Below are 15,743 nucleotides of genomic sequence, written 5' to 3'. Positions count from 1 at the left end.
CACACACTTATGGCCGGATCTTGGTGCACAGCAATGAGCTATGCAATACCTAGAATCCTAAAAGTTTTGTCAAAAAAGAAATCTGTGTAACTGGATATTGTGAAAACTATGTTCTACTTTTATTCAAATTGGCCTATATAACTATTGGCTATAGTTTCCCACTCCTGCTGACAGGAAAATGGCTTGAAAAACTTGAACATGAATGTGCATTGTGACTCCCTGAGATAATCTTTGTCCGTGTATCCACAGTAAGTTCAGCCACCTGAATATTGTGCGTTGCATTGGAGTGAGTCTTCAGATCCTGCCCCGGTTCATCCTGCTGGAGCTGATGACTGGAGGAGACATGAAGAGTTTCCTCAGGCAGAACAGACCCAGAGCTGTACGTCTCCATAATGCCTCTTAATCTTCCATCATTCTGCAACGCAGAGTCTGTGTCTCAATCCAAGTCATCCTCTATAGTGTACATCTCTCTTTGTAGAATATTGTGTCAGGGCAAGGGGTGTGTGTGTCTGTGTGTGTGTGTGTGTGTGTGTGTGTGTGTGTGTGTGTGTGTGTGTGTGTGTGTGTGTGTGTGTGTGTGTGTGTGTGTGTGTGTGTGTGTGTGTGTGTGTGGGGGGGGGGGGCTTGTTTAAAGATGATGGTTATGGTTAAAGTGACGGTTCGGGATTAGAGATAACACGATTTTGAAAGAGACCCACAAGAATAGCAATACCAATTTGTGTGTCTTTGTTTACTATGTGAAACTAATCCTGTGTGTCTGTCTCCAGGGTCAGTCCTCGTCTCTCACCATGTTGGAGCTTCTCCACATGGCCAGAGACATCGCCTTTGGCTGCCGCTACCTGGAGGAGAACCACTTCATACACAGGTTTCAACTCCTCTGCCTTATTACACTTCATCACCATGTTTCATCATTCATTATCAGGAGTCAGGTGGCTGAGCGGTTAGGGAATCGTGCTAGTAATCTGAAGGTTGCCAGTTCGATTCCCGACCTGTACTTACTGTAAGTCGCTCTGGATAAGAGCGTCTGCTAAATGACGTAAATGTAAAAATTATCACCATGATAAAGCATTAGCACACCTCTACCTGGGATTTGGATTGATTCTAAAGCTTGTTTTAAAGTCTGTTTTCTGTGTCCAGAGACATAGCTGCCAGAAACTGTCTGCTGACCTGTCCAGGCCCTGACAGAGTGGCCAAGATAGGGGACTTTGGAATGGCTCGTGACATATACAGGTACTCTAACCTATACCTGTCCATAAACAAACTACGATAACCTGTAATCAATATACGTACAAACACATGCAGCATTTAACAATCTGCACAATGACACCTTGCCACATTGCAATTTGCACTATTTGTATCTTTTGTACTATTTGTATTTTTGTACTATCTGTATTTCTAGATTGTAAATTATGGTTACTTTATATATATATATTTTCTAAATCCCCTTAGTATTAGCTAGACTTTGTTCCTTTTGTATAGTTAGACCACATATTTAAGTTTTAAGATTCCTATATGTTTAATGTATGCACCTTCCTGCCAAAGTAAATTCCTTGTCTGTGCCAACTTTCATGGCGAATAAAACCCTTTCTGATTCTGATTCTGAACAGCACCGCCTCAGCCATGAGACTGTTTTTGTTGTTGGGTGAACCCTGTTTGACAATGTGCTGCCTTGGTGGTGTTAATGCTTCTGTGCAGGGCCAGTTATTACAGAAAGGGTGGACGTGCCATGCTGCCCGTCAAGTGGATGCCTCCTGAAGCCTTCATGGAGGGCATCTTCACCTGCAAGACTGACACATGGTAACCATGATGCTACATAGACATTATAGCATCATGTATTCAGGACTCAGTAAATACTATGTAGAGTATTCCTGATCTCTGACCACCAACAGATTCTTCAAAAGATTCTAAGTTTGTTGAGTGCCCAGCTGGGCTATGAGTATGGTGAAGTCACTGACCTTCGTCTCCCCCTACAGGTCATTTGGAGTACTGCTGTGGGAGATCTTCTCCCTGGGCTACATGCCCTATCCCTGTAAGACCAACCAGGAGGTGCTGGAGTTCGTCACCAGTGGGGGCCGAATGGACCCGCCTAAGAGCTGCCCTGGCCCTGTGTAAGAACAGCTTAGAGCACCATCACAGCACAGCCACAGTATAGGGTAGAGCTATCAGGGGATAGGAATGGATCAATGGCAGAGCATTAGACTGCAGATTAAGAAGTACCAGGTTCCAATCTGCCCTGTTCATTGTTTTGCATAAAAGTGTCTGCCAAATGAATACATTATTATCGCTCGGTAACCGATCAGACACCATATCAGAATTGTGATTGTTTTGTTGTTTATCTGAGATGATGCACAACCATTAATTACAGTGACAAAGTACTTATTCTTAGATAATACAACCGTTCAGAGGTTGCTGTCCATGTCTTAAACATGGGTTAGGGTTAGGCTGAGTGCTCTACATACTGGACTGATAGCAGTTGATGAGGGAAGATTGTGTCTTTCCACCCCCGTCTGTGTTGCAGGTACCGGATCATGACCCAGTGCTGGCAGCACTGCCCCGAACACCGACCCAACTTCTCCACCATCCTGGAGAGAGTCAACTACTGCACTCAGGTACCCTGGTCTTCTCCTAGCGCCGCCCCACTGATAGACAATACAGACACCACCTTTGTTCCCTCTTTACCTTCTCTAACCTTCTGCTCTTCAAACTCCCTTCTTTATTCTTCCCTCCCTTCCTTCCTTTTCTCTCTCCCTCTCCCTACGTCTGTCATCTTACCTACCTTTATTAATTTCTTCCTTGTTTATATTATTTCCTCCTTCTTCACCCATCTGTCCCATCCCCCCATCCGTTATCAACTTTTTCCTCTTCACTCCCTCCCTCTCTCAGGACCCAGATGTGACAACCACGCCCCTGCCAGTAGAGTATGCCCCCACGGTGGAGGAGGATGGGAGCGCAGCACTCCGTCCTGAGACCTCCGGCAGCCTCACTCCTCTTCTAGTCTCTCATTCCTCCTCACAGGATCCCTCCAATCAGCTGGGCGGCCTGGGCCTTGGCACTGCCCCGATGCCCCTCCCCCAGCCCCACAAGCCCCGCCTTCTCCTCCAGCGGCCACAGCAGCTTCCACAGGAAGTGACATCATACCGTGAGGCCTTGGAGCCTTCTTGGGCAGAGCCTGTGCCAGCTATAGGGGCGTGTCAGGGGGCGTGGCTCCACCACCGCCCTTGCTCCAGAAGCTCCTCCTCCTCTGGAAGCCAGAGGCTGAAGAACAAGACCAAGAACCTGTGGAACCCTACTTACGGGTCCTGGGTTCTGGAGAGCTTTGGCAGGGGAAAGAAGGCTCTGGCCCACACCCAGTCCATGCCCCTGTCCACCTCGTCCTCCACGTCCACCCCCCAGTCTGCCACTCCCAACACTGCTTTAGAGTGCCCTGAGCCTGGGTGGGATGGATCCAGCAGCGTTGATGTCTCAAACCCCAGCCCCTCTCCCTCTTGCCAGGCTCTGTCTGCCTCCCAGGCACCTACCAACCTGGCCTCACGGAAATGCCCTACAGGTGGTGCTACTGCAGGCACAGTGGTTGGCATGGACCTGGCCAAGCTCCAGAGCTTCCCCTGTGGGAACGTCAACTATGCGTACGACGAGCAGAGCTACGAGGCTGAAAGCCTGCCCCTAGTGGTGCCCAAAGCCCCAGAGCCCAGCTCCAGCTCCTGTACCAGCACCATTACAGGCTCCGCCCCCAGCTGCTCCTCAGGGTCTGGGCCTGGGTCAGGCTCAGGCCTGGGGTTGTCTCTGGGTCTGGGCACAACTTTGTCCTGTATGCCCAAGCTTCTCCTGAAGCGCCACGCCAGCTACGGACACGAGGACGTGAGAAGGCACACGAAAGCTGAGAAGCCCACCAGGGACAGAGACTCTGGCTTCTCTCTTTCTGAGGACCTCAGTGTCACTCCCGTTTAGAGCACCGGAACATCCCACCTCAGGGGGTAGTAGAACGCTGGAACAGATTCATTCTAGAATATCTGATTACTGGGGAGTTCTAGAACACAGCCATCACTATGGTAGCAGAACACTGAAACACATCCCTTACTGGCGTACTAGAACACTGGAGTAGACCTAAGACTGGTAGCAGAACACTGGAACATGCTGGAATTGGTAGGTCAGGATCCATGGTTCTGCCTCTACCTAACACTGGGGTTTTAGAACATGGAAACATGCTGTAGGTAACACTGGGGTTGTAGAATGAACCCAATACTGTGGTAGCAGAATACTGGAACACACCCTAACACTCCACGCACACACAGTTAAAACCTACAGAAGATGGCAGAAATAGGAACCAAGTGATTTTGGCCCTATTTTTGTCAAATACATTTTCATGTAGCTGTGATGCTCCTGGTTAAAATATGAATTTTGCAGTCATTTTTGTAGATCTGTTTCTCTTTTCTTAGTTGGTGTGTATTATTCATTGAGTACTAACTTTAGGTATTTTTTATTCAAATATAATCATAATAATTTACATTAGTCGTTTAGTTAAGTAAATTCCTAGGTAAACCTGATCGAATTCAATTTGAAATTAGATTAGAATGGATTTTAAACTAAACAGATACCCTAGTTATGTGTGTGTAAATTGGACTAACTCATGACAGTTGTAGTGGTTTTTACTTCATTTCGAGAATAGCTATGTATGGATGTTTTAATGACGATGTCTTATAGTTGATCACTGCCATTGGCTACCGTCTGTCACTCTGCTGCAGGCTGTGCAGTACTTCCTTATACTCAGCAGGGGGCAGCATTTAAATCTGATGCAGTTTACTGTGGATTGCTTCAGGTGTAGACGTGCCGTTTTCTTTTCTTTTTTTTTTGTTTCTTAGTATTTATGTCCATCCTGAACATTATTTTTTTGTTTAAGTTGTACTGTTTGTGTTGATAGTCAATTTTAAGAGGACTTAATGTAATAGAAAAATGAGATGAGGATCGAGAAGATGATGATGGTGATTGGTAACGGTGATGATGATGGTGTAAATTACAGTGATTATGATGATGATTTGGAGGCATGCAAATGTCCACTGTTTAGGACTCAACTTGACGGGCAAGTTGCCTGGGGGATACTTACGGTCAAACAATGTGACCGACTAATCCTGACATACTGGTTTACCTGCTCTGATACGGTCTGATCACAGCCGTACTGGTTCACCTGCTCTGACACGGTCTGATCACAGCCGTAGGTCTTGGTTGGAGGCTCTTTGTGACGCACGCTGGATTCACACTTTCCTACCATTAAGATACAACCTCCTACCTTTATTTGACTTAATTGAATTACACCTCATGTTACTGACTCACTAGTTGAAAGTGGTGTGCCTACATTAGAACAAATGTTATGATATAAACTATGCAATATATTTGTTATGTACCTCACCTCTACCCCAAATAAATAAATATATACAGTAGATCACCTGTGTGTGAATGTGTGTCGGCCTGTAAACAGTACTGTTCAACTTAATGCAGAGAAGAAGCAAATGTTTGTACAGTATATTTTATTATCACAATTCAGTATGTCCCATCAAAGCTATCTCATTGGGATATAAGACGGTAGTGTTTTATTGTGAGGTTATTCATCAATCACCAGAAGACTAAAGACTATCTGATTCACTTTCATTAAGACACAACATGGCCCCTGAAAACCTTTAACTGTCACATTCAGCGTAGGTCTTCTACATGTGGCGAGGGAAGAAATGAAAATATAATCCATATTAGTTTGATTACAGAATTAAAGATCTATCAATCACACCTTGAAAATGTCCTTAAAACCATTATGTTCACATGAGTGTCAAACTCAGGTGCCCTCCACCACACTGACATACAGTACCAGCACTGCAGCAGAGCTAGGATAGCACCACCAGTCATACACTGCATACTTAAACTAGGCTATGTTAAATTTGTTACTTTAATGATTACATCTAAATGACAATTGGGGGTCACATGAAAAAAATCCCAAGGTTAGAGGTTGAGAGAAAGTGAGGAGAATGAGACACGGTAGTGGAAATTGGCATTAAAACAGAGGTGAATACATTTATAGTTTGGATGTTTATTAGGTTTTTAGACCAGTGGTTAAGATCTAGACTTTATGTATTTGTGAATATGAATGTAATCTGGCAGAGGAGCCTTACTCAAAATCAAAGAGTTTGACAGCTGATTAGCTATAGCCTACTATGTACTGACGGGTAGCATTAGCTACTGTACCGTAAGAAAACTAAACTAACAAAAAGCTATCTTTTTACTCAGTTAAACTAGAGGCTATAGTTAAGAGCTTAATTTACCGAAAGAGGATGATTCAAATATTTGGATAGTGGGGCTGACAGTCTTTTAAACTCGATGGAGTTTAGTTTCAGTTTTTTGCTCTTAATTGAGTGAAGCGGCCACATCTGTCAGACCACTACGACCACGGGGAACCAAACAGGCCTGCGTCGTTGATTTATGAATTTTGAACCAGTCAAGTTGGCAATTATTGGTTAAAGGTACAACATTTACTCTTAAGTTGTGAAAGCCAGTGTATTGAATATCAAGGTGATAACATACCTTTTCAACTTATAAACAGCTATACTATTTTCCGTATAGGCATAGGAGTCATAATATAAGGCTACCTGGGCCTATACTCCATACTACTGATAATAAGGGAACCCTTAAATAGATAGAAAGAACAAGAATCCAGGGCTTGGCCATGTTAGAGAAGTTCAGTGGTCAGGGCTCTACAATACAACCGCAACCTCTTTTTTAACCTCACTCCTTCCAGAGGACACAGAGACAAGAGTTGTGCTAGGGCAGATACATACAGTAGTCTGCCAAAGGTTTCAGTCATAGTCACAGTTTTAGATGGATCTGGATGGTTTCTGGTTGGTACAGCTTGATCAGCTTCAGTGGTAGACATGTGCTCTTCCATCCCAGACGTTGTGTTTCACAGGAGTCATCTCTCGTGTCACACTACGTGTCAATTCATGAACTCCACTAGTTCATTCACTAGGCTTTTTTCTTGTAACTAGTATTTTTTACTAGTCACCGATCCCTGAGCGCTGGCGCCCTCCTCCTTGGCACCTGCTGTGTTGACAGAGCCCAGGGTGAGGATAAGGTTGTCCAGTCCCAACAGGTAGCCATCTTCACGGTTGCCTTCCTGCCAGGGAACATGGTGGTTGAGCGTTTGGCCCTCTGGTAGCGCCGTGGTCTTGCCGAAGTCAATAAGCCACACCTGAGCTCGTTCAGTGTGGTCGTGGATAAAGAGTAAAGAACTGCCAATGACCTTGGAGATGGGCAGAGTTGAACGGTTGTCATTGTTGTTATAAATAAAGACATTCTCGAGACGTGTATTGTATTTTATTATACCTATTGTATCTTTGACAACAGACTTCAAGTCAGCCATTTCCTCACCTCATGTTGTTTAAAGAACTCAGATGTCTTCAGAGCTTGCTGAATCTCAGTCAGTCTGCTTAAATATGTGTCCTGTAGAATATTGATATGGAACATGCTGGACGTCATATATTTTAGAGATAGAGACAGTACATAAACTTCTAGATCTATTTTGCATACACTTGAACTTATCAGTTAACACATGCTCATGTTACTGTAATGATGCGTGTACAGTTCTGTGTACCTTGAAAAACAGCTAATTGAATTATTGACAGGTGATCTTAGTTTGCTCATCCAGACCAAACATTTACCAGTTTGTTTGAGATTTGACTATTTGGAAAACTGTTTGTCTAGAGCCTGTCTTAGGTGGCACATGCTAATGAATGCTGTGGAAGCCGACAGATCCCGTATGTGTGTGTGTGTTTTAGAGACAGCATATGTGAGGCTGCAGACGTACACTGATGTGTGTGTTGTCTCCCACAAATTCCCTGAAGACCTTGGTGACGTCCTCCGAAGTCCGCGTCTTTTTGAAGGTGGTGCAGCATGTCCCATCAGCTTTCTGTGAGGGCAAAAAGAAACAAATCAGTGTGTGTGTGTGTGTGTGTGCGTGTGCGTGTGTGTAAGCTTACAGTATGTGGTCCAGCCTACCTTGATACCCTCTATCCTGAAGCCCAGAGTGTGTGTGGAGCTGAGAGTCTCTCTCCACTGCATGTAGCGGGGCTTGGTGACTGCCCTCTGCTGGGCTTCCTGAGAAGTTGGGGCCTCTGGGTCCACCTCCAGCATCTTCTCATACAGGTCCCTCCGTAGCTTGGGGCGCTCCCGCGCTCGCACCAACTCATCCTCCAGGTACGTCCTGGACAGGGAGCGGACAGAGAGAGAGAGAGAGAGAGAGAGAGAGAGAGAGAGAGAGAGAGAGAGAGAGAGAGAGAGAGAGAGAGAGAGAGAGAGAGAGAGAGAGAGAGAGAGAGAGATGGTAGTGAAGACAGGCAGAGGTAGAGGGAATGTAGATATGGAGCAACCTTAAACTGTAGGTATACAGTACAGTATGGGTTAGTATCTTATAATGTATTACGGTACATATATATACATTATAGACTTGAGAAGTGACAGAAGAAAGTCCTGTGAGTGTAGTATGGAGCACACAACACGGCAGAGAATGCTGCTGTTCTGTTTGAGTGTCTGTTTGAGTGTGAGAGAAGTCAGTTCACTCTTTCACTGAACTTCCGCTCTGAAAAAGAAGGAAGCACAGAGGAGACTCCGGGGGACACAGCTTGTGTTTGAGTGTGTGAGTGTGTGTGTGTGTGTGTGTGTGTGTGTGTGTGTGTGTGTGTGTGTGAGTGCAGACGTGCATGCATACATTTGTGCGTGTTTGTGGGATTGTGTGAACGATGTGGAATCCAGATGTGTGTGCAGTGTGAAGTGTTTTTCTTTTTTGCTTTGTGGTCGTTTTCTTTTTTTTTTTTATCTAAGGGGAGCCTCCAGGGACGCCCTATGACTGCACTCATTTGCTTGCTTGTGATTGTGTGTGTAAGTGTTTGTGTGTGTGTTTGTGCGCGCGTGCTTGTGTGGTTCAGCACAGGAAACCTGCGGCTCAGTACATTGTGTGTTTGTATTCACGTATCATAGATCTATAACAACAGGTGCTCGCAAACAGCAGCTAATACTCTGCATGTTCAGACAGTTACCTTATTAAGGCAAACATTCCCTGTGTTATTTAGTAGTCAACTATCTGTTACTACTGTTGTCACACTGTTTGGTGTGTGGCTTATATTATTTTGACAGGAAACACACAGTAGTTATGTGTAATAAAATTTGATAAAGATGACCTTTTAACTTAAAGAAATAGTGTGATGTCTGGATCTGATTAATAGGATTATTTCAGGGATCACGTCATCATACATATTCTTTTAACTGTATCCACATGCATTTAGCTGAGTGCATGGAAGATAAGCTATATAATATAACATATATCACTTTGCAGTTTCATTCCAAATTAAGTTTTAACGAGTTGCAATCATCGTCTTTCTAAACTCTCTGTGTGTCTCTCTCATTGGCATCCTACCTCACTCCTATCTTGCAGTCCATGACGCTGGGAAGGTCGAAGGAGGCCAGCAGGTCGGTCATGTGAAGGAAGGTCTCTCCGTCTTTCATCACCACCCCGCGGTACCCTGGAACAAACGCCTGCAGCACGTCACCACGGAGACGCTCAAAACACAGCTTCTCGTTCTCCGAGAACTTCTTCAGAATGGTGCCGTCGTCGCCAGCCTTGAAACTGCCTGGAGTAGACAAACAAGATCAATTTAATGGGAGTGTTTATGCTATTGATTGCAAACAGTCTGGGACAATCAAGCAGGATGTTTGTGCACGTGTGTTTTATTACCTTTATGTCCAGCTAGCTGCACCCAGGACAGTCGTTTCCTCTGGGAGGCCACTAAGGGCCATTGAACGATGGTCTTTATCTTCCACCATGGTCGGCTGTGCTGAGAAACATGGAGGCCAACAAAAGCGAATATGAACCCCACATCCAGTAGCATCCAGCATAATATCATACACAGGAGGACACAGTTCTCTGACTATTCTTCATCATATAGACTCTGAGGGATTAGGAAAATACTGACATATTTTAATTCGGTCCCATCCATCTCTGGGGTTCTTCAGTTTTAATCTGATGTGTTAGTGATCATGTCTCAGGAGAGACCTCTGTGTTCTTTCCACACTCACTCAACATTTGACTAAATCCCAGTCTTTTGATATCCTTTGAAATCTCCATATCCCTACGGTACCCCCCTGAATGACCAATGTAGCCACTTACACCATGCTGTCAGCAACATGTGTTTTTTACACACGTACACGTACACACACACGTACACACACACACAACTGACAACATGTTTTTTTCACAGACAGAAAAAAAGCACTGAACACCTGCTAAAGAAAAGTACGAAAAGAGTACTTCATCCCTCTCTCATGTACAGGAAAAAGACCGTTACCACGCCAACAAGGCTTCAGTCAGTGGAAAGCAACATGGCCATTTTTAAGTCAGTTTTACCTCTGCTGTCTAATCTTCAACTGAGTATGCATAGGAAACAAAGGAGGCTTATTGCTGTGATTAGCCTAAAACAGGAAGTTGAACCTGTTGCCCAGTGCACTGTAGTGAATACTAATTCCAAACACACACGTAAAAACATACATCACAAACAATACATTTGACAATAACACACAAAACAATAACACTATCACATGCACATGCACACTGACTTAACGGTGACATTCTAAACAAATACCAGGTAGCATTGAAAGGCTAGGCGATATGCTCCACTTGCTGCTGTTCACTCGTGGCACCACTAGCCTCCTGTGTGGGTGTCGCTTCCTTACAGGCCTATAAACAATCTCTCTCTCGCTCTCTCTAAAATACAAAACCATAAACATCATCATCAACATGTTTGAAAAAATTGAGAGTCAAATGTAGAAAAAACTGAAACATCTCCATAGACAAAGCTCAAGCTTCACCCCAGGAACAAAAAAACACTTCATTCCTACGGTACCCCAGTTTCAACACAGAAACGTTGTCCTTTGTACTTATTGTTGACATTACACATGACTTTGAAAGAGAGTATGCATCAGCCACACCTCTCCTACACTACGACAAGATTGGATACAGCACTACAACACCTAATTAACAAACATCTAATAGAGCAGTGCAACACCTCACTAACCAATTTGTATCAAAAACAGCAGTAAAACACATCATTCTTGTGCCAATAATGATTGCTCTGAAAATGTATATTAGTGCTGTAAAATAACTTTAGTAAAAAATGTACAAAAAAAAATTCAAGTGAGTCCTGCCCCAAATCCTTATTTGTGTGTACACACTCACTCAGGCTTAAGACTCAGCCCTTGACAAATATTGAACACATTTACTGTACACAACCACCACAGTCAAACAAAGTATGTTGAACTTGCATTTTACACTTATGTAAAAATTGATGTGTGCATTGTTCCATCCAACCCTGTCCACATGCACTGTCATGGGAACACTTTCCTGTAAGTGTAATTTGTTGAACAAAAAACTGGACAGCAACAGCCTCAAAGAAAAAACAGCCTGTGGTACTTGAACTTTACCAGCCTATAATTACATAACAGTCACACTGCCCGGAATAGGATACTGACAATAATATGATTCACCCAAGCAGTTTGCTTCTCTCTCTATGGAACTATGGAAGCCGAACAGATAATGGATTCTAAACGGATCTGTTAGTGTGATGGTACGTAAGTCTAATGGACTCCCGAAGAGATGGAATGTCATAATGCTTTAGTGATTGTGGAAGCTCTATAGATGGAGGGGTTCTAAGGTCTGCCGTCCTTAGAAGTGTCTGTCTAGACACAAGAAACACTGAGAGCTTTGACACTCCCTATCTCAGTGACACCCAAGTGTGCCACTGCTCAATTTCTCACATTCAATGAATTCATCATCACTTTATTACACATGCATGAGTTTATCAGATTGCTTCTTAGATGACATAATGTGTTATTTATTTCTGTATTCATCTTGATCATTATTAAACATGTTTGGTATTAATGCAGTAGGCTATGTTCAGTTAGGTTAGTTAGAGTTAGGCATGACAACCTTTAATATAGTGGGTCATTGTGACAGTACAGAATCAGGATTTAAAACTGAAATATCATTGTGGTTTCAAAGGGCGTGATGGTGGTGCGTGGGTTGCTTTCTGTGTGTGGGCTGATTGTGCATGACCAGTGACTGAAAAAGTCAGACCCCACATGCCATGTTTTCCATTTCCTTTAACGCTATTTCTACATGGCTAACAGTCAAAGGCAAGAATGAGGTTTCAGGTTTTGATAGCACGATAACCTTGAATTTAATGGGTCTTTGGGACCATACGGAATCAGAAATGTAATTATCTTTGTGGTTTTAAGGGGCATGGTGCAGGTTTTGTGCACACCACGCTCATTTGCTACTTTCTCCATTTGAGCTTAAAAAGTGTTAGACTCCACAAGGCACTTCCTTTTACTCTATTACTGGGTGGCTAACACAGTCAGTAGAGGAGAGGTTTAAGGAGAGTTTAGCTTCCACAGGGCCTCTGTATTGACCCTGAGAGCTGAAGGGGAGAGGGCAGGCAGACCGCTGAACACAGAGTGAAGGAACTGGAGTGTGTACACTGCAGCCCGGTCTGCCTGGCCATGTGTGTTCAGTCTGTTTAAAGGAAACTGACAGCAGCAGACCTTCTATGGAGGTAGCTGAGAGGAGAAGTAGGATTAGAGAAAGGCAGGCCTGCTTCAAACAATTACACTTGAATGTGACTTGAAGCAGGATGTGATGATGGACTGGAAGAAGACAAAGACTATATTGACATGTATCAGACATCACATGCATCACTCTGTGATGTGCCTTAAAGTGATAGTATGTTTTATTATTACCATCAACATGGTAGGTGCTTAAAAGCGGTTTAACAAGTGTCTTACCAATTGTATGTTCTGTGTGTGTGTGTGTGTGTGTGTATTGGCTATTATGCTGTAAGCGCCTGATGCCCCCTCAAGAACTAACTAAGAAACGTTAAATTTGTAAAGACATTTTCCAGGTCCTCACAAGTTCAAGTGCTATTTCTAGCGAAGGGATGGGGGGGGGGGTCAAATAACTTTAACATTAGGGGTTAGTGGCAGGGATAGTTAGGGTTAGTGGCTAAGGTTAGGGTTCAGGTTAGGTTTTTGGGTTAAGGTTAAGTTTAGGGTTAGGGGTTTTGGAAAATGCAAGTGTGAATCCCCACAAGAAACTTGTGTGTGCGTTCTATTTTTGTGGGGGTTTCGAACATGAATACAATTAATTCATGAGTTTTTTGAACAAATTAGTTTTGTATGTTTATGTAAACATTAGATCTTGGTTTTACTTCCACATCAATCACAGCTGGAGTAAAACGCATACCCCGCTTGATAAGAGAATCTTGATCTACAGAATCCTACTGTAGATCACGCCTCCAGTGTATGTAATTGTTACTAAGATATAGAACGTTTATGCCAATGTGAAACGTTCTAGAACGGTCAACAGCTTAATGTTCTGATTCCGAACATCCAATAAATACGTGGAAATCAACAGTAACATAACTGGCCTGGCTACTCTGGTTTCCTCTAGATATGCATCTCTCAAGGAGAGCTATGCATGTCTGAAGATTACCACACAAGAGGAAATGACCTTTTAAATATCTCACATGATCACAAACAAGGCAGAGCGTCCAAACAGCAGCTAAATCTGCCAAATTCTCAGTGTTCACACATCATGAGTAATTAGAAACACAGAAATCTGCTTGTTGTCTCCTCGATGTTTTAATTCTGTGCTACTGCCTGATCATGGATTTCATAATTTCTTGTCTTTTAAATTAAACAAAGGCCATGTCAGACCACACTGTGTTATATTCATTACTGTGTGAGCCATTGTACATATCAGAGATTAAACAGAGGGCTGTTTAGACTTGTGCCTGGTGAGTCATATGTCTAAGGGTGTGGAGGTAGGACACTACAAGCTTATAAAGCATTCCCAGTGTTTTCTCCAACTACCCATCACGGTTTGAGAGCTCTGAGGAGTAGGAAGGGATTGGTGCTAATAATCAAGTATTCCTCTGTAAGAATCAAGCAAGTCCACCAAAGCAGTCTTAATATGTCAGTACTGTACTTTGACAATTTCACCATACAGTCAGTCTGCAGTAAAGAGGCTCTTCGTGCTACAGCTCTTCCACTGTTGATTCTCAGTGAACCACTGAAGCACATCTCAACAGGCTTCATGAAATCGTTGTTCTTAATAATAACTTTGAACTATTTACTCCACAAAATGACTTATGGTCTGCATCTTTTCTCAAGGTTTTGCAACAAAGTTAATATAATAATATCATAGAATTATATTTGCATACAAACTAGTTTTAAAATAGACATATAATAAGTTGAACATGAACACAATACCTCAACATCGAAAACATGAATAAAAGGAGCAACAGGTGTATTATTTCAGCAACTTGATTTATTTGTTGATGTGCGGTCTGACCGTATACATCTTTACTAACTATAGATAATTATCACAGAATACAGTCTACTGTCTACATCATTATGAAGAACTGCAAAACTTGGTAGGCTGCAAGAGCTATACTCACTTCCCCCGTGTCCCCTAGGTGATCAAGCGTGATGATGCCTCTGCTCTTCGTCTCGTTGTCGCTTAGGACATCGTCCTCGGACTCCACCAGTGACGACCCTGTTGAGGAGATGGAGGAGTTGGACATCTTCCGTCGCAGCGGGCCGTCCACGTCCCCCCAGTCCTCTTGCTGCATCTCCCGGGAGCAACCACCTGCCTCCGGTGTGATAGTGACTTGCGGTACTCGGCGCACTTCTATAATCGTCTCATCTTGTGCTGAGCTTAGAAAAGGTAGCTCTGCCGATGGGCCGACCACTTGATCCGCCATCTGAGAGAGTTCATCGCAGATCTCTGTTGATCTGCGGCTGTTTTTGCGCTCGCAATTGATCCCAGCCACAGAAAGTCCAGCCTCTTTGGAGGTCTTTCGCCTCTCCTTCGGCATTTGGTTGTGGTGTGTAAACGTGCGACTTACAGCGCAACAGAATTGGATATTAGTCTACCCAAATAAATCAGTTGAAGCGCTCTCCCTCAAATATAGTCATTTCAAAAGTCTACAGTTGTATTTCTATTTTGTCGTACTAAGTCAAAGTCATAAGCTCTCCTATTCTGCCTAAGCATATTCCTTGAGTTGTACGAGAAAACGCCTCTGACAATCATTGCTGGCCGCTATCAAAATGCTGACGGTAGATGTTGTATGGGGAAACCCTCTCCATGTGTGGCGCGCACATGCGTCAAACGCCTTTCACTATTTAATTACATCCGCATATGGCCCTCAACATATCATCCTGAGTAAAATCAACTGTTTTATTTGGACTTTTTGTCGAGTTACTTCCTTATTCAGTTTCAAACTTCTGCACTCCCCAAACCTATCTGTGCGCGGCTGAGTTTACTTTTACAAATTATGCTTTTATATCGGCCAGAGGACTGTGGTCTTTTGTAAAACAGTATTCTAACGACATATAGGCCTACAATACATCAACTGTCAAAAGTGTTGAAGCCCTCACTCTTGTGCTATGAACATTTTTACAAAAGAGTGAACTTTTAAATACATTATGCCGCCAGAAACGTAATGATAGTGATAGATGATAATTACATTTCAGTTTAAATAATTTAAAAATAGAAATGTATGGACTTTTTGACATGCAAACCAACAACAGCAGTGACTAGCCAACTAAAAGAGATGTTTCCACTCCATAACCACAGAGGGCGTCTTTCGATTGTTAAA

General features: G+C 43.3%; 2 protein-coding genes across 3 annotated transcripts in view; one reads left to right on the top strand and one right to left on the bottom strand.

Moving 5' to 3' along the window:
• The window catches only part of ltk (leukocyte receptor tyrosine kinase), a 38,466-nt gene extending 33,020 nt beyond the window's left edge, over positions 1 to 5,446 (top strand). For both annotated transcript variants that reach the window (XM_062470255.1, XM_062470254.1), the window contains exons 23-29: positions 250 to 379; positions 768 to 865; positions 1,138 to 1,230; positions 1,696 to 1,797; positions 1,974 to 2,108; positions 2,519 to 2,609; positions 2,884 to 5,446. In XM_062470255.1, the coding sequence (XP_062326239.1) occupies positions 250 to 379; positions 768 to 865; positions 1,138 to 1,230; positions 1,696 to 1,797; positions 1,974 to 2,108; positions 2,519 to 2,609; positions 2,884 to 3,948 (1,714 nt within the window). In that variant the 3' untranslated portion in view covers positions 3,949 to 5,446. The remainder of the gene's footprint in view (positions 1 to 249; positions 380 to 767; positions 866 to 1,137; positions 1,231 to 1,695; positions 1,798 to 1,973; positions 2,109 to 2,518; positions 2,610 to 2,883) is intronic.
• A 772-nt stretch (positions 5,447 to 6,218) lies between these two features.
• Positions 6,219 to 15,232, bottom strand: itpka (inositol-trisphosphate 3-kinase A). Its single transcript, XM_062470257.1, has 7 exons — positions 14,541 to 15,232; positions 9,767 to 9,866; positions 9,449 to 9,662; positions 8,035 to 8,239; positions 7,844 to 7,945; positions 7,408 to 7,479; positions 6,219 to 7,279 (listed from the first exon to the last, which is right to left on the bottom strand). Exons 1-7 carry the CDS (start codon positions 14,958 to 14,960, stop codon positions 7,022 to 7,024), a joined length of 1,371 nt encoding a protein of 456 aa, XP_062326241.1. The 5' UTR covers positions 14,961 to 15,232; the 3' UTR covers positions 6,219 to 7,021.
• Between the last annotated feature and the right edge of the window lie 511 nt (positions 15,233 to 15,743).

Source organism: Osmerus eperlanus, chromosome 9, assembly GCF_963692335.1.
Source record: "Osmerus eperlanus chromosome 9, fOsmEpe2.1, whole genome shotgun sequence".
In the NCBI taxonomy this organism is placed as follows: Eukaryota; Metazoa; Chordata; class Actinopteri; order Osmeriformes; family Osmeridae; genus Osmerus; species Osmerus eperlanus.
This window is presented reverse-complemented; position numbering and strand designations above follow the sequence as displayed.

What these genes read in the sequence shown, in the direction of transcription:
- itpka (XM_062470257.1), bottom strand. Translation starts at nt 14,960, where the DNA reads ATGCCGAAGGAGAGGCGAAAGACCTCCAAAGAGGCTGGACTTTCTGTG. An exon ending in GCAGCTAGCTGGACATAAAG is followed by an intron (nt 9,663 to 9,766) that starts GTAATAAAACAC and finishes TGTCTACTCCAG; the next exon opens with GCAGTTTCAAGGCTGGCGAC. An exon ending in AGTTCTTTAAACAACATGAG is followed by an intron (nt 7,280 to 7,407) that starts GTGAGGAAATGG and finishes CCCATCTCCAAG; the next exon opens with GTCATTGGCAGTTCTTTACT.